The sequence below is a fragment of the Gopherus flavomarginatus genome, chromosome 2 (genome assembly GCF_025201925.1).
Source record: "Gopherus flavomarginatus isolate rGopFla2 chromosome 2, rGopFla2.mat.asm, whole genome shotgun sequence".
Lineage (NCBI taxonomy): Eukaryota > Metazoa > Chordata > Testudines > Testudinidae > Gopherus > Gopherus flavomarginatus.
Genome location: NC_066618.1, coordinates 193,638,935 through 193,662,747, shown reverse-complemented (window position 1 = coordinate 193,662,747; position 23,813 = coordinate 193,638,935). Strand labels below are relative to the sequence as shown.

At 40.7% G+C, this 23,813-nt stretch overlaps 1 protein-coding gene across 3 annotated transcripts in view; it reads left to right on the top strand.

Annotated features, from left to right (window-relative positions):
* The window catches only part of NFATC1 (nuclear factor of activated T cells 1), a 146,795-nt gene extending 123,229 nt beyond the window's left edge, over window positions 1–23,566 (top strand). For 2 of the 3 annotated variants that reach the window (XM_050941808.1, XM_050941809.1), the window contains exon 10: window positions 21,220–23,566. In XM_050941808.1, the coding sequence (XP_050797765.1) occupies window positions 21,220–21,287 (68 nt within the window). In that variant the 3' untranslated portion in view covers window positions 21,288–23,566. The remainder of the gene's footprint in view (window positions 1–21,219) is intronic. The other variant, XM_050941810.1, reaches the window with a different exon arrangement.
* Window positions 23,567–23,813: the final 247 nt, after the last annotated feature.

The window sequence follows — 23,813 nt, the reverse complement described above, 5'->3', positions numbered from 1 at the left end:
CATATTTGCTTGTATTCATATGGGCCTGTCCAAAGCCCACTGGAGTCATATTACATTAATATATAAAGGTTAAGAGCATATACAATAATCTGAAATATGATCTGTGCACAATGGGGATGATGTGTAGATACTTTGGGGGCTATCACTTTGACTGTCCTAACTTTCTGTGTCTTCAAAAAATGTTTTTTAAAAAAATTATTGTAATTTCCATAACACGCACGCAGCGCTCCTACGGAGTCAATGGAAGATATACAGGCCTTTTCAATGGAAGATATACAGGCCTGATTCTGATCTTCTTTATTCTGAAGTAAGTGGAGTTACCATATACATATTTTACACCAGTGCTCATGAGATCACAATTATACCCACAGCCTACAGAATGTTACCAGGTCCAGTGGTCATATGTTTCCATTAGCACAGCTTAGTATGGGCATTGGAAGTATCTAAAGCTAATTCATTCCTTTCTGAAGTCTCTTGACTTTCTATATTAATTTTCATGACCTACAATATGGCAACCATAACATCACCTTAATGTTTTTTCTCATTGAATGTGGGATCATTTGAGATCATTCAGTGCTCTACAATGTTTTTCTTGCAAGCAGAGATCCTTATGCTGTATATGGACAAAAACTGCATTGCAGCTATCTAAAGCCATGACAAAGAGAGAACATTAAAGCCTCTAGCTCAAAACATTCATCCTTGCTAATCTAGCCTGCAGAGACATTAGCTAATCAAGGCTTGATACGCAGTACAATAGGACAAGTGCAGTAAAATTACCTCTGTTATCCTAGTGAGTGCTAAGAGTTATCATTCCCATGGCCAAATTACAGGGTTTGTTTTGTTCTAACAAGGTCCACAGCATATAGGACTATCAACCGTAACAATGAATCTGATGTAGTGTGTGTGTTATCAACTCCCTAATAACTGTCTCTCTCTCTCCTTTTTTTTTTTTCCCTTTCCCACCCCATTTGTGTGAATTTGTCCCCTGGAACTCTTCTCTATCAGGCCCCTGCAGCTGCTGTTATTTTAGATATGGCAGGAAGTAGGTACCGGAAAACAGCAAGAGCTCACAGCACTCAGAAAAATCTAGAAATTCCTCTGCTTTACCCAAGGCTCTGGCTCCAATCAAAGCCAGTTTAAAAAAAAAAAAAAAAGGCGCAAGCAGACAACTGTGTCTGGGCTGCGTATGTCAGAACTGAGGTTTTAGCCATCACCTTCTGCAGGGTACTCCAGAGTTATTTGATACGGCTGTGTAAATCACAGAGTACTTGGCTCGGAGAAAAGTTCCACTTCAGTTACACTGTAGAGGTGGAACTGACACGTGTGCAGAACTGACTTCTGCTTGCACAGTCTTTAACCAGCTGAGAAAACCCCCTTTTGAGTCTCCAGAGACAAGTGCTTCTAAAAGCTCATCCATTTTTATGCTATCCTCCCTCATGTCCCGTGTACACATAAAGAGGATCCGTTTACAGGTTCGTCCAGTGTGTTTCTCTAAATGCATTTAACATTGCTTAGAAAAATACACTGGCCAAGGGTACTGACGGAAAATACATGGCAAAGTCTCTAAAGCAGAAAACTTACATCACGATTGTTATTGTTATTTGAAAGTTTGGATGGAATACTACTTAATCTGTTCACTGCAGAAATTTGTAGCCATTTTGAATACTTTCATTTTTGAATCAGGCTACTTCTAAAAACGGACTAAAAAACAGAAGACGAATGTAAAAAAGAAACAGACAGTTGATTCAGTATGGGATCTAGTAAAAAAAAAAATTTACCACCCCTTAGTCCTCCAAAAGATGTTACCTTTAGAACTGTGGGTTTTTTAATAAAGAAATCTTGATATTTGACACAGCAGATAAGGAGGAAGACGTCCGCCCACAGACATCTTACACCATTAGCAATCTAGTTAACATCTGTAAATGTTTTAGGGAGAGAAATTACATTTTAAGAAGTTTCTTTTTTAATTGCCGTCTCCAGATGAGATTTGTTAGAGCAGGGAAGTGTATCCCGTAGCGACTGATGTCAATAGTGAGCAGTCCCTAAAGCCAACCGGGACTGGGAAAGCCATGCTGTTTGCTGCTCTTGGCACAGCTCCCTGCTTTCACAATGTCAAATTTAGACCCGCCTTTATATGCACTTTCAATTTTTTTTCCACAGTAGCTGTTGCCAGCAAGCTAAACTACCGTATATCACTCAGATTTAAGAACCTAAATTTTAAAACAAATTAAACTCTTGTTGACATTGTAATAAAAATCAGAATCGAACTGAACAGCTCGGTAAAAGTGAACTTCAATTATTTTATGGATTTAAGATTGTTTTCTAGGATTCCCAGACTCCCAATACAGCAAAGTTATTTCCTCTTGGCAGATCACTGGAAAAAAAATTGTTCAAGGGATAAAATTATGTGGCAGACACTAGGCTGAAGCCTAGAGGGAGGAAGTGGTGTCTCCCCAGCACCTGTAAATATTTGCTCTGTGTCTTGACCAGAAGAGCCTCTCATCCATACCCTGAAAAAAAAAATTCAAGGTATTTATTTAGTGAGTAACAAAAAAAAAAAAAAGGCTAAAAATGTTCATCTGGCAAAACTTGGCTCTTAACTATGTGTCTACGTGGTTTTTGAAAGAAATCAGCAAGATGAGTCTGACCCACCCTTTAGAACTCTATACAAGTGCAGGCAAATGCATATAGTGCATTAACTCCCTATCACTAGTGTCTATTCATCGTTCATCTCTATACTTAGCAGTAATGTTTGATATTATTTTTATATTTTTTCTATTCTGTAAACTGGAAACAGTGGAGGTTTCCACTGGATTAAATGCCAGGTTTCCATTCTTTATAACATTTCCTCTCAAAACAATTTGGAATGAAAGTAATTCAGATATGTGAGTAGACAGAAGCTACTGTCGATAACAATTTGTTAAATTAAATACTGTTTCACAAAAGGTGTGGTGTACTGGGAATGCTATAGCATAGAGCAAACACAAATAAGTCTACACAATCTTTGATCAAAGCCTTTTTTGCAATCAACTTTTTTTTATTACACCAATAAAGTACCTTCTTACTTTTCTAGGGCCCAAACCTGAAATGTTCTGAGTTCCCAATTACTTCTTTGGGAGTTGAGGATGCTCAGCACCTGATACAATCCTGTTTTTGCTTCCTGTCACAAGGTTATTTCTGAAGTTAGGGCCAACCTTAGACACTTAGGCTCTAAGGCTATGTACCTAAGTCTATATTTAGGCACCTTAACTAAGTGTTCTAGTTTTCAGAGGTGCTGAGAATGTGGAGCTCCCATTGGAGAGTTGGAAGCATTCAGCACATTTCAGGAGCAGGCCCCAAGTTTGTCATTATGGAGATTCTCTGTGTCTGCAGTATTAGAAACAGGAGGTGGTTATCCCTTCCAGTTAAACTTCTGAGTCCATCACCCCAAGTGACTTAGCATTCTGATAGAGGCAGCCAGTTTTACTCATTGTGTAAATAGATTTTTAAAAAGAAAAGGCTACTCAAATATTTTTAAAGCTCTTTCACACAATTTTATTGCCTAAATTGTCTCTAAGTCGATCAAAGTGCATGCTGAATTCCTAGTAAGTTTTTGTGTACTGCAGAATCATAATCCGTGCCAGGGGAACCCCATTGTAACTTTTCAGATCCCAACATGGTGAGATTTTTGAGTATTTCCAAGTGCTCAAGAAATAGCAGGACAGATCGTTGTGGCTGATTGCAAGTGATTGTTTAGAAAGTACAGTGCAAGTGTTTTGAATTATGTTCCAGCTCTTTAAGTGTGCTTGAAAAAAGAACATTCTATGTCTCTCTTGTTCGAGTGCCTTTTTCCTAGCTCTTCAAAGATGGAAGTCATGTAGCAGATTTGTCAGTGATTAGATCATGTGCAGAATAAATCTCTCCTGTGAATATCAGTGCACTCAGCAGAGTTCTGTATGTAGTGCTTCAGGCTAGCAAGGTAGAGTGGTTAGTTCTTCAGTTCTTACCAGTCAATGGAGCTTGAGTTTCTGCAGCCAGATCTGGTGTTTACTATATGCCAGTATCCCCACACAGCCTTGTCAGTGCACACTAAGGGCCATTTGCTGGGTCCAGACAAGCTATGCTTGACGACAAGACCTGGGAGCTAGGAGGAGGGGCCAAAGCAAAGCTGTTTTATCACCATCCCAATTTCCTAATCCTGAGGTCTATTTGGCCTCCAGAGAAAATAAGAGCCACTTCAGAGCTGTTCTAATTTGTGCCTGGCTGCCAAGGAGAATAGGCGTGCAGCAACACTCTGGTCCCATGCACTCTATCCTGGCTATGCCAGTGGGAAGATCCTTAGCTGATGGCTTAAAAACCATGAGTGTGATACAAAGGGACCTGGGTGGTCTGAGGATCTGGTCTCTAGGTTCCAATTCTGTTCTCCCTTACATTGGTATAAATCCAGAGTAACTCCATTCAGGTCAAAATTTGGGCCAAATCCTCTGGGCCAAATTGTCTAAAATGAGTTATATTTGTAGAGATTTTTACCCAGTTTAGCTACCTAGATATAAAACTGCTGTGAGAGCAGAAACAGGCTCCTGAATTCTGCTCGTGCAAGGACCACTAACAGATAGAACATGTATGTCTCTTAGAATTCCATGGGTTTTTAGTAATTGACCTTTTTGTGGTTAAAACAAAATCCCATGGAATTAAATGTAGTTCATGTTATGGTAAGGGCCATGTCATCTTGCTACAGACACTTCACCACAGACATCTAGTTTCTGTGACAACCTCACACCACTTTTGTCACATGAATCTTTGTCTGTGCCATTCCCACCAGTACATATTGCGAATTTTAACTTCTCACTCTGTTTTTAACGCTGGTTAGGAATGACATACTCATGACCAAATGACTGTGACCAAATATTGTGTGAGATTTTGTCAGCTATTCCCCAACATGCTGAAAAGTGAGTTGCTTCTGCTTCTCTGACACACCATCAACTCAACAATCTTATTAGTTTTTTTGCACAGGACAGCCCATGACTACACACCAAATCATCAATGGCTGTCCTCTCATCTTCAGACAGAAGAAATTATGTGCTGAATGTTGACAAACAGAATCAAGCCTTCAGCATGTATTTCTGATCACAATGACAACCTCACTCAAAATGTGCACATGACATTTTGCTTGCAGGCACTGCATACTTGACAGCACAAACACATCAGTGGTTTGGAAGACACATCAGCACCCAGCCTTGCACTCCATGAGGCACTCTGAAATCACAGAATCATAGAAGTATAGGGCTGGAAGGGACCTTAAGAAGTCATCTAGTCTAGCCCTCTATGATGAGGAAAAAATCAGTATACCTCCTAGACCATCCCTGAGAATGGGTGTTTGTCTAACCTGTTCTTAAAAATATCCAGTGACAGAGAGCCTTCTTTCTGTATAACTTCGGTAACTGTTGTAAAAGCATCTAAAACTAAATCAAATTTGAGAGCCTACACCTTAACCTGCCAGGGCCCAAAAGTGGAACAAATGCACGACTGAGTCCCAAGATGAGATACCAAAAATCCCTATTAATTCAAGAAGACCAAAAAACTGTTGGATTCATTTCTTCTCTTTTTAAATCCTCATTTTCATAATTCTTTATTACTGATGTAAGTAACTTTCAAGAGCAAAAGTGAGAGGATGCCAAATTTGTGTGTAATGAAGGTGATTTTGCAACTAAAACAAGCGGAGAAGCTCCTTAGAATGAGATATAGTGGAGAGACATGACTTGGGACAAAAAGAGGAATCCAACCAGGGTTCCATGACTCTGTAGCTTATAAAGTCTCTGGGAGACTTATGATTAAGGCTACGATTTAGTCACAGCAGTCACGGATTCCGTGACTTTATTGGAGCTCTGTGACTTCTTCCACTTCAGCTGTCAGCCACTGAAGCCAGGGCTGGAGGCAGGATTGTGCATCCCTGCTGCAACTGGGGCTGGATGGCTGGAAGCAGGACCCTGCAGCCCCTGCCCTACGGTTTGCAGGGGCCGAAGGCTGCAGCCAGGCTATGCACCCCTGTCAAGCAGCAGCTCCAGAGTGGAGGGCTGTGCGCCCTCCCGCTGTGCTCCATTCCCACAGCTTCTGCTGTGGGCTGCAGTTGGGGCCATGTTCCCCTGCCTAGCGGCTGCAGTGGGTACCATGTCACCCCCTCATGGCTTCCCAGAGCCCTGCGCCTTCCCTACCCCACCACCTCCCGCTGCCGCCTGGACTTGGCAGAGCTTCAGCTGGACTGTGCGCCCTTGTCCCACAGCTGTGGCCAGCTCCAGAGCGGGGGCTGCACACTTCCCGCTGCAGTCGCTGGAGCCGGTGCTGTGTCCCCCACCATTGCAGGGGGTCTCAGCGTGTCAGTCGCCGCCCCACCCATGGGACTCCATTCCTCCCCCTACTTAGTCCTGCCCCCTAGTTACTTTTAGTAAAGTCACGGACAGGTCACTGGCTCCGTGAATTTTTGTTTATTGCCCATGACCTGTCCGTGACTGTTACTAAAAATAACCGTGACAAAATCTTAGCCTTACTTATGATCTCCTTGCTGAACTCCTTCCAGTGCAGTTGCTGCAGTATCAAGCCTTTCATTTTTGACTACTACAAATATCCCAACACCTTTTCAGCCAGGAACACCTAATTACAACTTTGCCTGAGCAACTACCCATTTGTACACACAAATGTCAAGAGTGTGTGTAAATTTATCAACCTTAAAAATATCTAGGTTTAGACTTTATGTAATCTACTGCATACATTGGGACAAATGTGGACCTGGTGTGAACATCTCAACTCTTATAAAGTCACTAGTGTTGCACCTGCTCAGACAAGGTTTGAATATGTCCTCTTGTCTGTAGAAGCCATTTCTAGTTTTGAGGCCCGATCTTGCAGTCACTGAAGTCACTCCAGATTTTGCCATTGATTCAGTGGAGGCAGAAATGGGTCTTTTACTTGTTCCCAGATGTGAAAGGAAAAAGATACTTGATGAATACTCACCTGTGACTCACCTTCTTTCGCACTACATTTTATGTATATATATTTTGTCTTATTCGATATGCCCCAGCTGCACCTGAGCTAGTCTTTTAAAAACACTAACAAAAGGCTGCTCATTGAAGAGTGTTCCTGATGATCACCAGGGACCACCCTATTATTACATTAAGTCAATTACAGACCATACATGTATGTCCTGTTGATTTGATTTAGAACTAACTAAAGCTCCAGTAATGTGCAATTACAAGAAACTTAATGACCTTTTTATATCAAATGCAACCTCCATGGCACCTAATATACTTTGATGAATTGCTCATTATGTGCAATGTTAGAAAAGCTTCTATAAAGATTAATAATTGTATAATCAATAGAGAAATTCAATCTTGTTTGAGCTCTTTTTAAACTCTGAAATCAGTGGACCCTGTTTTGTTCCCCACTTTCTTTGTGTACTCCCAATGTGTGTGTGTGTGTGTGTGTGTGTGTGTGAGAGAGAGAGAGAGAGAGAGAGAGAGAGATGATATTTTGTAAGGCTAAGCCACTACTTTGATTGTAATAGGAATTCCTCATCAGCCCTTCCTAACACATTTTAAAAAATGTTTGTTCTTTTTCTGTATATACTACTCTCCAAGTATGCCTACCTTTTTCTAGCATTGAAGTGTGTTTCTGGATATGTGATATGGACAAGTATTAAAGTACCCTACCCAATATGTCTGTAGTGCTAACACTGAGATGTCAGAGTTAGTCTAACCTGCCTGGACCTCCTAAAGCTGAATGTTAAGTACTCAAAGTCTGAAGCAATCTCTGAATGTTTCAGTTTGCACCATATTTCTCAGGATAATCTGGTATTGTTGCCATACAATACTGCTTGCGGCTGACCAACCCCATCCAAAATACCTCCTACCTGGGAAGGGGAGAGAATAGTAGATATGCAGGATGAAATTACCCAGTTGTAGAAGGCCAAATAAGAACTGTGCAGTACTTAAGCTCTATTTTAAGGACTTAACTGAAACATGCTGGCCCTCTTCACAGGGATGAATTTCACTTCTAAGGAGACATAAAATAGAACAAGAAAGGAAAAATAGTGCTGTGCTTTGAACTTACTTTCTCTAATAGATTCCTCCTCACCACCTCCTTCTATCATCCCCCACCTTAAGTCAAGCACAAGTATCAAGTCATATTCTGTAGCTAGATTAACGGTGGCCCACACACATTAGATCTGGGCAATCTCCAGAACACTGGAATTTTATTTTTCTAGAGAGCCAGCTGCAGACATACATATGCATGTGCATATCGCATGTAGGCGATAGTACCCTTCGAGCTGTAATAAAAGCCAGAGACAGTCGTTCCCAGATACTAAACTTCAGCAACATGCTTGGTACCTTGGTACTTGGGCTAGACCCTTATTCCTCCCCACCACACCGTGAAAATTACCAGTTTCATTACCCATTCCGGCAGTGGGGTTGAAAGTTGTTTTGACTGCGAGCAGGCAAGCAGGCAGACACAGAGAACTGCATGATTTTCAGTGCCAACTCATATAGCTACTTGACCGTCTTCCTTTGTTGCCTCTGCAACAGCTCTAAGGCTTTGACTAGTTTGTTGTAAAGGAGGCAGGGGCTGAGGGTAGTTAGTGTCCTTCACTCCCATGTAACTACCTGGTTCGCTGGAATGGCACTCAGTACCCCTGTAACCATAGGCAAAGCAGCCGCAGGCTAACCATTACTAATATTTTCTCATCACTAGTTTACGTGAGGACCCATATGAAGCTACAAAGCTTATGGAAGTAGAGCATGTCTGTGGCCAGTTCTCTTTGCAATTGTCACGCTTTTATCACTATATGGCACTGGAGGATGTACTTGTGAGTTAAGAATGTGAGAATTCACTGAGATAGGGTATAAAGTGTGCGAATGCACCCACACAGAAAACCGATGCAAAACTTAAATGAGTCATGATCTTATCAGTTGCTTATTGTGTAGTTTGGTTGGTTGTTGAGATAACGCTGATACTGGTGACTTGCAACATAGTCAAATAAAATGTGGACACTTTACAACCTAGTGCAATTTTGTGCTGTTTAGCTTGTGGTCCAGGAGTTTGCTGCGTCACATGCTGTCAGATTAAAATTCTGAGAAAACAGCAAAAATTATATGGTCAAAACTTTTCAAATGTGGGAATCTAAAGATAGGTGTCTTAATACTTAAATAAAAGTGGCTTGATTTTCAAAGATGCTTGTCTCCATGGGAGCTGCTCAGTTCCTCTGAACATCAGGTGGCTTTTATTTATGGTTATTTTTTGTTTGTAAAATGCTTTGAGATCCTTGGATGGAAGGCCAATTATTTCAAATGTTGCTAGCTCACGATTTTATCATGCGTCTTGTGATATTCAGTGTTTTTCTTAAAGCCCCACCTACTGGAATCAGGAGATGGCATGGAAATCTCAACTTTCATTAAAAAAAAATCTAACTGTCATGCTTGGGGTGGAAAGGTTGAAAACATGAAGCTTGTGAAGCCTAAATGCTCAGAAACCAGGAGCCCCACAATGTATTATTTTGAAAATTTCATGATTTTTAAGTCAGTATTGTGATATTTGGGAGATTTAAGTCATGATTTTTGAATCCTTGGGGTGCTGTTTTTCTGCCCTAGGAAATAAAATGGAAGGTAACGTTGAGGGATGTCTACACTACCCGCTGGATCGGCGGGCAGCAATTGATCCAGTGGGGTCGATTTATTGAGTCTAATCTAGACGCAATAAATCAATCCCTGAGTGCTCTCCTTTCGACTCCTATACTCCAGCGCCACGAGAGGTGCAGGCGCAGTCAATGGGGAAGCGGCAGCAGTCGACTCATTGCAGTGAAGACACTGCTATAAGTAGGTCTAAGTACATCAACTTCAGCTACTTTATTCACGTAGCAGAAGTTGCGTAACGTAGATCGACCGCCCTCCCCCCCACAACTCCCGCAAATGTAGACCAGGCCTCATTGTCAATTAGAACTGGTCTGAGTCATTTCATTCCAAATGTTAGGGGGTGAAGCTGCATCTTCTGTACCAAAGAAGTCTGTATGCTTAAAGACACACCCTCTCTTCCATCCAACCCAGCTTCTGTCACCACTGATCTTGAGTCTCAGCAACATTATGTGACATTCTCATGAGTCTTTTGTGGCGTGGAAATTCCATATAAAACTTGCAACTGTGCCTATTTTGTTTCTCTTACATGTGCTCTTAGGAACCATATGATTTTGGTTAAAATGTGGTTTATTTGTCCCCTTGCCGCTTTTTATGTGTCGACTGTGGCTTGCATCATGTCGGGCCAAATCCTGTGGCCTTTACTCAGGCATAATCCCTGCTGAACTCAGGGGGAGTTTTGCCTGAGTGAAGGCTGCCAGTTGTATCCTGTCAAGTTTAAACTTCTGCTTTAAGAAAAACAGTGTCTGATCACTGTTGCCCTTAGAATATAGGAGGGAAAGGTTAAGGGCCAGATCCTAAGCTGGTGTAAATCAGTGGACCTGCCCTGACTTCAGTGCTGTTTCCAGCAGCTGAGGGTCTGGTCCTAAAAATGTATAGAAAAGAGACTCAAAATGCTCCCAGGCTTTCATCTGTGGTGGATGAAAAACATAAAGCTAGCACGTCTTGCATGACGTGGTATGGTAAGGCTAGGGACTGGAACTCATTTAGAATGGGCACCCAGTCAAAAGTCCCAGTCAAGTTACTGCCACACAGTGTTGTCACCACACTTCAGCAGGAACTTTTCCCTGTTTAACCCTCCACAATGCTTCCACTGTGGAAGTTTTTGCATTATTTGGAGTTATCGGGCTAAATAAGGAAACAGGTAGTGCAGGTAGGAAAATTATTCCATGTTAATGGCTGATTGTCACATCTAACGATACTATTCATCCATGCCAAACCTACATTCATATTGAGGATCATGTTTTATTAAAACCTGCTACTTGTTGTCACTCACTTGCTCCACTGTCCTATTCACTCTTTCCAAAAATAGCATGCCCCGTGGTGATGGCTTATTATGATTAACAGATAAAAATAAGTTTAAGGTTTAAATGCATCCAGGACACCTGAGGTAATACAAGATCTGACTTTTGCATGGAACGTGTGAAGTTATATTTTCCGTTGCTTCACAAGACTGGGGCTTGGGGGTGGTTTTTTTATTTTTTGTTTTGAATTCACTAAGTTTTAAAGTGATCTGTGGTTTCATGTTGCAGATTTCCACCTCAGGAATTAATATCACCACTTTTTGATTATTTTTTTCTATTCACCACATAGTTCCTGCTTTTAAAACACAACTTCTAACAAGACCATTTTTTTCCAATCATTGTTATATTATAGATAGATAGATGATGACATTTATCCATAAGAGAGAATTGCTGTTTATTAAAAGGGAGGGGAAGAAGGCTCTCTGGCAACAAAAGTAGGATTCTACTGTTTCAAACGAGTGCACACCAGGAGCTGTATCTATTTACTAACTGTCTGTGTATTTATATTTAGCCACTTCTCTTTAAGAAAAAAAAATCAACAGGGGAGGCATTTTCCTTTTCGTGTTTCTATTTCCTACTTGTTAATTTGTGACTTCAGACTCCTCGTTGATGACGCTAGTGTACTGCATTTGAAATAAGGGCACATGATAGTACAGGAACCCTAAGGATCTAGATTTGAAGTCTCCAGTGGAAAAATCAAAGGACAGACATTGTAGGCAACAAAAGCAAATGCCATAATATGTTACATTACTAAAAGAAAACATAATATTAGTGCCAACCTCATTGTCTCTAATGTTCTGTTTCTTTGGATATAGCTTTTTTTTTTTATTATTCATTTGCCAAGCGCAGGCAGTGTGCTCAGTACTGTACAAAACAGAAGAAAATGCTGTCTCTGCTCCATAAAGCTTGCAACCTCTGATCTGCTGAAGTTAGTGGGAATTTAGGACACTTAGCCCACTGAAAAATTAGCTACTAAACTCAGTACACAGCAGAATCAATACATAATTTTATATATCCATAACATGAACAGAATGAATTGTTTGAGAATACGGTTGGTGCCTTTTTTAATTTTTTTATTCTAATTTTTTTTTTGGCATAATATATGTTCAAGTTTAAGTAGCTTATTTTGTTCAGGTCCAGTTTTGCAATCTACTATTGTTCTGTTCCATCTTAAAGGTGATGATCCGTACTGTTCATAGTTAAGCAAAATGCACACAGTATAACGCTGCATATACAGACAACATAACAGCTGTTAACAAAAGCCTGATCTGAATACGATGCGATAGATTCCTTTGAACATGTTGTATAACCATTCTTAACAATGGGACAAAAACCTGGATCAGAAGAAACTTCACAGCATTTAACTGTTGCTATCTCCATTTGCATAAAAAATGCACATGTTAGTGACTCACAATATATGTGATTAACTGAAGGCCTTTTGATGCCACTTTGTTTTAAACATATCAGACTTCTTTAAAAAGAAACAAAGAGTACAGTAAAATCCTCCTGATCAATATAAGCCCTCAGGCATTTCCTCTGTAAACCTCCATCAGACTTCCTCTTGTAATTATTTTGCAGCCTTGCAGTGACTTATGTAGAGAGCTACGCGTGCGGAGACCAAAGGAGATGGGGAGGGGGTGCAGATGGCAGCGCATGGAACAGATGACGTACAGTGTACACATCTATACCGCTGCAACCCTTTCTGCCTTAATAACTTGGAAGCACATAGAAGTCATTCTGTTCTGCATTTTAATTCAGCAAGATATTGGCAATGGCAGGCCGTGTCTCCTTTTGTAAAATTAAGCAACACCAACACCATTACATTTGTAATCTCAAAGTGCAATCATTTGTTTATGTAGAATTACTAGTACTTGTACTGGGGATGGGGGTGGGTTCACTGAAGGTAGCTTCTTGCCTGGAGCAAAAAGACATCAGTAGTGATTTAAATTCTTTATAGATAAAGTGTGTAATCAGAAAGGAATATAACTATAACCCACAGCCTCAGTCAGCATTCTGATGATACAAAACTCTCAGGCCCTGATCCAACTCTGCTGAAGTCAATGGAAAGTCATTTATTTCAGTGGCCTTTGGATCAGGCCCATAGGGCTGTCTGACGAACTTGCCAGCTTCAACCGATCAGAAACTTGAAACATACTCAGGGAAGGAAGGTGAACAAGGAAAGTTGTGTTAATGTCAAATTCTCTCTTCCCTACATCCTAGTCGAGTACTTAGGCTTATTGTAACATATTTTAAAAAATCAGTGTTACCTATCTTACATCATTACCCAAGAGTTAACTCCAGCTTCTTACTTGCTGTAGGCTACAGCTCCCAGCCCAAGTGAGGGCCACAGAAGGGCCTGAATGGAGCAGGACCAGTACAATTCTGTTGCAGAGGCAAGAGCAAAAGCAAAGAGGCTTCTCAAAGGGCATCAACACCTGCCTGAGCAGTGTAGCGCACAGCTTCACGGCGGCCTCAGCTGTGGTTCTACTCAGGCAGTGTGCAGGGAGAAGGATGTAGGCACTTGCACCTACAGCTAAGCAAAGTAGCTCCATGGTAGCAGAAATATTCCTGGGTAGGCGCCTGGAACACTTCATGAAACAGAAGCTAGGAAGTGTAAGTAGGGGGCTATTATTTGTAATAAAGTTCATATATATCAGGATACATTCTCAAAGGGGCATTGTCCTGGCTTAATCTACAGAGGCAACTTTCTACACCTACGTTTTGGGCATCTGTGGCTCTAAGGTCAGTTTTTGGTTTGGAGTCTCTTTGGGAACATTTGGCCCTTGATACACAGTATAATATTGTAAAGCCATAGGGGAGCTGATCCAGCAGTCTTTGTGCAGCAAAGACCTTACCCAATAGTTTATGGACCTGTTTCACATTGGCATTATTCCCTTTGTACATCTATGTAACTGCTCTGATTTGAGTGGCAGGACATCGCACAGTGGTGTATCAGACTTGATGTTGAGTGTGCAAGGAAAGCCGAACTTGGCTTAGGAAGAATAAATATTTTATTAAACCAAAGTGCAATATTGTTATCTCTATCAAAGCAATAGTCAAATATAAGGAAAGCAGAAGTTTTCAGAAAACTTTTCCTTTTATTTATGTTTGATACGAATCCATGCTATAGACCAAAAATTTAAAAGATATTTCATTTCCAATAAAATTCCTATCCATATAAGAAATCCATGTTTCTTTAACTATATCCGGTTGCCCTGTTTGAAAAGCAGGAACTTTACATGTTGCATCCGTGAGATATTGATTTTGCTATTTAGTAAAACAAAAGTTTCCATTTCAAGGGCATTTTAAAGCAAAGTTAAATATAAGAAGAAAAAACTCCTTATTAAACTAAATTGTGGTGTAACAGCTCACCACATCCTACTGCAATGGCATCTGATGTTTAGCAAAGGAAAGGTTTCTCTTTCAGGCTTCTGACAGGTACAGCGGTCACATGTTACCTGCATTTCTCAGCACTATTATTTTTTTTACTTGATGTCAGTGGAAAAGCTGAACATGAAGATGGAAAATATCTGTTCAGAGAGGGCATTGTGGGGAACTGTAGGTGTTAGCTACCAAAGCAACAATGCCTACCTCTTTCTTCCCTCCGACCCCCCCCCCCCCCACCAAAAGACACCAGAAAAACAAACTAAAAAAATCTGATGACAAATGCACTGTAAATCATCATACTCAGCTCTTTGAATTGACAGGAAGGAATCTGTTGTTCTACAGGAACTATTGTTCTAGACTAGGCATTGAAAGTTAGAGTGTTTTGTTCTATTCCAGATCTGCCACTGAGGCCAAGTCTACACTGCAGACTTCTGCCTACATAGTTATGATGGTCAAGGGTCTGAAGAGGTCTGATTCTTGACTGAGGGTATGTCTGCACTACGGGATTATTCCGATTTTACATAAACCAGTTTTGTAAAACAGATTGTATAAAGTCGAGTGCTCGTGGCCACACTAAGCACATTAATATGGCAGTGTGCGTCCATGTACCGAGGCTAGCGTCGATTTCTGGAGCGTTGCACTGTGGGTAGCTATCCCGTAGCTATCCCATAGTTCCCGCAGTCTCCCCCGCCCATTGGAATTCTGGGTTGAGATCCCAATGCAAAAACATTGTCGCAGTTGATTCTGGGTAAATGTCGTCTCTCAATCCTTCCTCCATGAAAGCAATGGCAGACAATCATTTCATGCCCTTTTTCCCTGGATTGTCCTGGCAGACGCCATAGCATGGCAACCGTGGAGCCCGTTTTGCCTTTTGTCACTGTCACCGTATATGTACTGGATGCTGCTGACAGACGTGGTACTGCAGTGCTACACAGCAGCATTCATTTGCCTTTGCAAGGTAGCAGAGACGGTTACCATTCGTATTGCACCATCTGCCATGCCATTGTAAATTGGCAATGAGATGATGGTTATCAGTTGTTCTGTACTGTCTGCTGCTGTCATGGGTGCTCCTGGCTGGCCTCACTGAGGTTGGCCGGGGGGCGCATGGACAAAAATGGGAATGACTCTCCGGGTCATTCCCTTCTTTATGTTTTGTCTAAAAATAGAGTCAGTCCTGCCTAAAATATGGGGCAAGTGTACTAGAGAACCAGAGAGCACAGCTGCTCCATGTCAGAGCCCCAGAGATCCCGCAGAAATGATGAGCTGCATGCCATTCTAGGGGGTGCCCCTGCAACAACCCCACCCATTGCTTCACTCCTCCCCCAACCCTCCTTGGCTACCGTGGCAGTGTCCCCTCATTTATCTGATGAAGTAATAAAGAATGCAGGAATAAGAAACACTGACTTTTTAGTGAGATAAAATGAGGGGGAGGAAGCCTCCAGCTGCTATGATAGTCCACGCAGGACATTAAAGGGTGGCGGGGGAGAGGAGCCCAGCCTCCCACTGCTATGATAGTCCAGGCAGTACAGAATCTTTTCTTTAGACATGAAAGCAGGGGGGCTAATGGAGCTCAGCCTCCAGTTGCTATGATGAAGACGGTTACCAGCCGTTCTGTATCATCTGCTGGGAATGACCTGGAGTCATTCCCATTTTCACCCAGGCGCCCCCGGCCAACCTCACAGAGGCCAGCCAGGAGCACTCACGGGCTGATGATGATGATGGATAGCAGTCATATTGTACCATCTGCCACTAGGAACGGGATGCTGGTGTTCAGCGCTGCAGCACCCCGTCTACCAGCAGCATGCAGTAGACATAGGGTGACATTGAAAAAAGGCAAGAAACATTTTTTTTTCCCTTTTCTTTCGGGGGGGAAAGGTGTAAATTGACGACATATACTCTGAAACACCCGGGAAAATGTTTTTGACTCTTCAGGCATTGAGAGCTCAGCCAAGAATGCAAATGCTTTTCGGAGACTGTGGGGACAGTGGGATAGCTGGAGTCCTCAGGACCCCATCCCTCCCTCCATGAGCGTCCATTTGATTCTTTGGCTTTCTGTTACACTTGTCACATAGCACTGTGCTGTGGCCTTGTCTGTCATAGCCTGGAGATTTTTTCAAATGCTTTGTCATTTCGTCTTCTGTAACGGAGCTGTGATAGAACAGATTTCTCCCCATACAGCGATCAGATCCAGTATCTCCCGTATGGTCCATGTTGGAGCTCTTTTTGGATTTGGGACTGCATCCCCACCCGTGCTGATCAGACCTCCATGCTGGGCAAACAGGAAATGAAATTCAAAAGTTTGCGGGGCTTTTCCTGTCTACCTGGCCAGTGCAACTGAGTTCAGATTGCTTTCCAGAGCGGTCACAATGGTGCACTATGGGATACCGCCCGGAGGCCAATATTGTCAATTTGCGGCCACACTAACCCTAATACGACATGGCAATACCGATTTCAGCGCTACTCCTCTCGTCGGGGAGGAGTACAGAAATCGGTTTAAAGAGCCCTTTATATTGATATAAAGGGCCTCGTTGCGTGGACAGGTGCAGGGTTAAATCGGTTTAACGCTGCTAAATTTGGTTTAAATGCGTAGTGTAGACCAGGCCTGACACAGCTCTGTTGGCACAAGTCCCTAGTACTGACGCAATTTACAAACAAAATTGCACTCTATCAGTATTGCTTGTTTCACTATTGCTTTACTATACTGCTACAAAGCAACAAACGAGGAACATTTGCCCAGTATAGTAAACTTGTATATCTATACCACCATAGCTTCCCTATTGTAGACATAGCCTGAATTACTGTACGATTTCTGGCAAGTCAGGGCTTATCTACATGGAGCAGCAATGCGTGCAAGAGGGGTGTGATTTCTAAAGCACATCAACATGTTGTGAACTAATTGGCCCATGTAGACCCTAAACTAAAATGACCTACTGAGCATTAATATAAATGGGGCTACATTAATGTGCACTAGTGAACTTTTAGTTCATATTAACTGGGTCTATATGGGCCAGCTAGTTCACAGCATGGTGCACATTAGAAATCACACCCCTCTAGTGTACCTTGCTCTTCTTTGGAGACAAGCCCTTAGTTAATGCTGCATGCCTCAGTTTCCCCATGTGTAAAATGGGTATAATAATACAAACCAGACTTCTATGATTGTTATTTTAATTGCTGTGTGTAAAGCCATTAGTTAACATGGATTATGTGAGTGCTAAATACTGCTACTGCTGGGATGTTTTGGCAAGTGAGCAGTCATGTGCCCTGTGTTATTTGACCCAAAGACCAAGTTTGCTTTAGAAATGAAACTCCAACATAAGCCAAAATATTCCTTGTGCTACTTACTCCATATACACCATACCACCTCGTTTCAGTAACAGATTTGCAATCCAAAGCTTGCCCATACATGAGAGCAATAGATCACTCTCACTGAACACATGTTGGATTTTTTGCTTGACCAGAGGCAACTAAGGGGGAGCAGGAGCCATTCCGTTGTGGTCTGCATAGCAGGAGTGCATTTCACTTGCTGTGTGGAGCCTGGTTGTAGCCATATGGTACTGACAGAAGAGCAGGGTTCTTAATAAAGATGCTAGATGCATGTAGCTGGAGAAAGTGCGGAGTGTCATTTAGTCAGTCACAGCAAACATCACATAAAAGAGCATGTACTTTGGTCCTAGACCGCATATACATGCTGAATGATTTCTGCCTGCTCACACCCACTGAAGGGCATTCCCTCCTAGGCTCAGGTGCTTTAGTGGGCAGCAAGGGAAAGCCCGCTCTTAGCATACTTCTGCTGTTCCTTCCCCTTTTATCTTTTCAGACAGATGTTATTTTCCACTTGTATCTGTATTGCTAGACTTACAATCTTTCAATACTTATTGCTAGGCAATAAGATAGAAATTCTTTTGCATCAAGCCATCCTTTGTTCCTCAGTGTAAACCTCATTCCAGTACACACTTTAAAGGACTCGTTCTTTTCATTTATTGGCAGGGTAAAAAAAAAGAAATGAAGTAAAGAATCACACAGAAAAGACTTCGAGACCTATCCCTGAATTCTCTATAGGTTACAATAGATGAGAGTGATGTGGAAGCATACTGCCAGCTATTATACTGGTTTCTTATCACATCTCAGTTCCCTTGTTTTGGACTTCTTGTGGCTATCCAGTGACAATGGCTACATTGTAGGCAAGGTTCAACTATCTCTTGGGTATCTGTTGGCATGGTGGAGCGGCTGTCGTTCAACAGATGTGTTGCTATACAAGAAAACTATGCATGGTCGTCACACCTAGAAAACAGTGGAAGTCCACCTATAGTGAGAAAACTATATATAAGGTGAGCATGAAACCTCAAACCCTCATCCCCCTGATCCCCAGTGACTTCAAGAGCTCCCAGATTTGGCCCTGATACTATTGGATTTCATTATTTTGAGTTAGACAAGATGTTGGTGAATGGCCATTGTGATCTAGTGGACTAAGCATGGGTCTGGATTCCATTCCCAAACGCTAGGGAATTGCTGTCTGACTTTGAGAGAGTCACTGAATAGCGAGCGATTGGTAACATTTTCAAAAGCATTTCAGTGACTGAGGAATCCAAAGTCCTATGTTCAAAAGTGACTTAACGCACGTAGGAGCCTAAGTCTCACTGTAGGTCAATAGTTCAAAAAAGCCAAAGGTGCTGAAGTCATTTTTGAATATATAACTTAGCTCCTAATTCAATTAGGTGCTTTTGAATTTTTTTCCCATTTGTCTTAGTTGGTTTTTGCTGCTTTTTGACCTTTCCCTTGACATCTGTGTCAGGTATTCCAAGTTAAAGTAAATCACACTTTCCTTGACTAGACTACAGAACATGCCATGCTCTTGGCCTGAGAGTCAGGAGATCTATGCTCTACTCGTTTTCCCACTGACTTATGTGGGCAAGCTTCTTGATCTCACTGCCTCGATTTCCCCATATGTGAAAGGTTGATAATTAATAACACCTATCTACCTTCTTTCCAGAGCTGTTGTGAGGATAAATTAATATTTCTAAAGCACTATATATAAAGGCTAAGTGGTGGTATGAATAATATCTGATTATTATTCAATGTGAAAGAAGCAAAGGTGTAACTCTATATCTGGCCCTCAGGTAGTTTGCACTTGTTGCCACATTTTACATGCCATATGATTTGTAGTGTAGCCAGTGTTGCCAGAGATGCTTATCAAGGTAACTTCCTTGACAAGATTGTCATGGAAAATCTTTCCCACAGTGTAAGTGTTTGCGTTCGGGAGAGGTGCAGTTCTGAAAGCTGTCCTGAGCCTTGCAACCTGTAAGTCTGTGGTATTATTACCCTTAATAGGCTATGTGCAACGTATCTCCTTGTCACAGTGCAGGGGCTGTGGCCTAAATTGGTTTTCACTGGTTACTAATATGAAAGATAAACTCCATAGCACCATCAAAAGAAGTGTTTGTGTCTTTACATGTCATTTCCATACTGCTCTTATAGAGTTTCTTTAAATGAATAGGTAATTACCAATACCACTGCTAGTCCATGGCTGAAGAAAGACCTGCTTATGAATTGGTATCTATCAATCCACTGACCACCTTCTGGGACTTAGATCCTGACTGATTCATGTACTGTTGGTATAAAATGTGCAATAGGTCTGAAGAAAAAACATGTTCAACAACTAATTGCTTCAGGAAGTTGATTTTAGCCAGGCCTGGCTCTCGCCAGCAAACACATGGAATTATCTGGATGGCAGTGAACTGCAGCCCACGAGCGAAGGGAAACTTGGGCTTTTCCATGGTCATTCCATGACGTGGGCATGTGTTTCCGCCTCCCAGTAATGTTAGGAAACTCAGCAGCGATGACAGCCTCACTGATGGCATTTTGTCTATCTTCATGTAAATCAGGTGGTGGCAGTGGTTGCAGGGAGGTGGGGTGGAAATAGAAGGGATGTTGTGCAGTTCACTGTAGATGGCCTTTGCCAGGTTCAGTCATTTCCTGTCCGTTTGCCAAAAATCACAAGCTGATAAATGGACATAGGTTGAGTGTGGGAAACTATATGGGTTGATGATCTTTGGAGGGGAAGGAGGGAGGAGAATGAAAGAAGAGTCACGAGTAAAGAAAACAATGCTTTTATCAGTGGAGATGCAGTCTGACTGGCTGATGCTGAGATAATGTATCTTGCTTATTCTTTTCTTCAACTTCTGGCCAGGGTTTGAACTTGCCCCTGCCCAGCTCTCAGTCTTTATTCACACATTCATGGCTGTTGATCAACATGAAAGGAGAGTATTTTTATTCATTTTACAGCTACCAGTAATGGACAAACACACGCATACACATTTTTATCATCATTATTATTATTATTTATTAATGATACCACACAGTGCAAGAGTCCACATGTGTAGTCCTATTCTGCAGAGGCATTGCAACTTCAAGTGCTCAGTTCAGCAGCTGGCAGCTTTGCTTTTTGCGCACACCACGCTTGTGGAAAGAGGGCTAACAAGCAGTCCTATGGGCTATTTGCATGGAGTAGATAACATATTCTAAGACTTTCCAGGGTTTGTTACTTTGAGCTTCAGAGCTTGTTGTAAATTACATGTTTTTACTTGTAACTAATTTAAAATGTTAAATATGTTTAATGCAATAGAAGACCCAAGATGCTGCTGTTTTTGTGATGTATTTTGCATGTTAATAACCATGGTTAATCCTGCTCTTTTGCACATAGGTCAGCCTATATCAGTTACTTACTAATGTTACACTTAGTGTTCTAAACGGTAGTGAAACCATGAAGAAACTGATACAAGCTTCATTTAACATATTTTACAGCAGAAGAAATAGTAATTGTACAGCAGTTTCATTCTAATCATTCTTTTTTTTTCCCTTGTGTTCTTTCTTCACAGTAAACGAAATTATCAGGAATGACCTCTCCAGCACCAATGTCCATTCAGAGCTTGCAATACTGGACTAGTTCAAATCAATACACATTTAGCTCAGCTGGTATATCAGCTACAGCACAGAGCAGTCGTAACTGAATAAACTGAAGACATTATCTGGTACCACTCTGATCTTCTGCCTTACTGAATGTTAAGAACTGAAGATTTACCTCTTGCCTACAAAGTATCTCTTCAGCCAACGAAACATCTTCTTTAAAGAAAATCATCTCAAGAGGAGAAAAAAAGGGGAGGGAATAAACTCTAAGATGGCACATTTCATGGGATAAAACTGGGAAATTCAACAAAAGCTGATGTCTTGTCCCCAGCACTGAGCCTTTTGGCACCACTGGAATTCAACCCTGGAAGTGCCTTACTTTACCAGATTGTGGCATCAGGACATTTTTAATAGGCTTTGAATTTTCTACCATTAAAAGTATTTGTAGGTGCAGAAGCTATAATGCTTGCATTCTGGCAATTGATATTTTAAAAATCACAAGACAGCCGGTTGGAAAGGGAATGACATCCCTACTCAAAGTCAAATACATTTATGAATTCCAGAATTTCTTCAGCTTTTCCTCTGCTGTAATGTACAGCCTGTTGCCTTATTCTCAGTGTATTTCAAAAGCCTCCCGATTTGTCATCTCAGCTCTTTCTTTTTTCCATATACCGTCCTTATTCTCTGCTAGTGAATCATAGGATTGTTAGTCATAGCATGTTAAGATTTTGATTTTAATCTGGCTTCAGTCATAGCACAAGTATGTTGAATAGCACAAAATAATACGGTTGATGGACAAAAAAATTGAAATCTATCTATTACACGATAGATGTATGTGTATGCATGTACATACATTCTAGTATATATGCATATATTTATATATGACAAGTAATATAGGTGATTGCCTGGCCAGGGCACTGAATTCAGCAATAGTTTCCATTTCTGCGAATGCATTTCAGATCCCAAACAATGTTTCAGCTACTTCTGTTGATGGTTTGTTACATCTAAGACAGGTATGCATTTTCTTTCCTCATGCAGTTAAGCAAGCACTTTAGACAGTCAAGAAGGATGCATACAAAATAGATAATAATTTACCAAATGGCAAAATATGAATTAAAGAAATTGTAAATACCATTATGAAAGAGTGTAAAATATTTGTTCAATTATAAGATTATTATTCCATGGAAGCCTTATAATTCTCTGCTACATGTACGAAAAATAATATTACCAAAAAACAAATGTTTAATATGCAATGCTGTACAATATGTCTTCAGATTAGCTAATGTTTATGGCGCACCAGATAGGCTTGTAGTGTAGTCTTTAACATTGTATTTTGTACAATCAATTGCTTATTATATAACTAGCAATGACTTCTTATTTCATATAACCAAAAAAAAAGGAGAGAGAGAGAGAGAGAGAGAGAGAGCGAGCATGGTTTAATTTAAAAATGTTTAACGTTAATATTGTGCCTTAGGAATCAGCGACCCCTACTGGAAATATGCCTGAACAACACCCCTGTGTTGAGGTCGTAACTAATTAACCACAATGTTATAAAAATTGAACAGATTTCACAAAAAAGTGAAATTCTCCTAAACATTTTTTAAATATATTATTCTGTACAATTATGTCTTACTTTCTTTTTTTTAAATATTGAAAGCCATATATGTCACTTTTGCACATTACTGTGAAGACATGAGAATATAATATGGCTCTATGTACATATTATGCTGTTTCTGGTCCTGATAGTAGTCTGTAATTCCCAATCTGTTTAATCCCAGTTATTTACCCTGTGTTTAGCATTGTAGAACTTGCATGAAACATTTCTTGTAGACTGCCATATAAAAAAATAAAAAGTTTGACAGATGTCAGCTTAACTTGTAGTTAGAAAAATAGATCCAATAAAGCAAGTCTGGAAGCTAGTGTTAGAGTGGTTCATTTTATGTTATCTTGAAAAATCTTCCTTTCTCGTATAAAATAAGCATTTTTACATTATATAGCATTGATACATATATATCACACGCTCTTCTATTTGAAGCTATTTGCATCCTGCTGCAGCCTACTAATATACTCATCTTATTAGAGAAGTAAATGTCTTTTGCCAAAGAATCACACTTTTTTCTCCTTCTTTTAAAAGACATTACTGCCAAAGAAATAAAAATTGATATATGATATAATTCTCAGATGCTATTCACTCTGTACTTCAGAAATGTCAATAAAGTGTGAGTGGAGGAACCTATTACAGAAATATCCTTGGTGAGGCTTTGAACTCCTTCTTCCGCAAACACACTGTCTGCATTTCTGCAATAACTTTAGCAAGATAATTAATGTCCTTAATTTTTATTTTTCTTCTTTAAGCTATTTTGAAAAAAAAATCTGTTACTTTTAAGCCTGGATAATGGAAGATTATGCATCTCTTGTATATGTATTAATAAAATAAAAAATGCAAGCAGAAATCTTTCCCTTATGAGTATGATACCTTGTGTTTGTACGTGTTGTGGTTGTTAATTTTATTTAAAAAACACTGTTTTCACCAGGTTTATTTTTTTTGTTTGGTTGGGGATTTTTT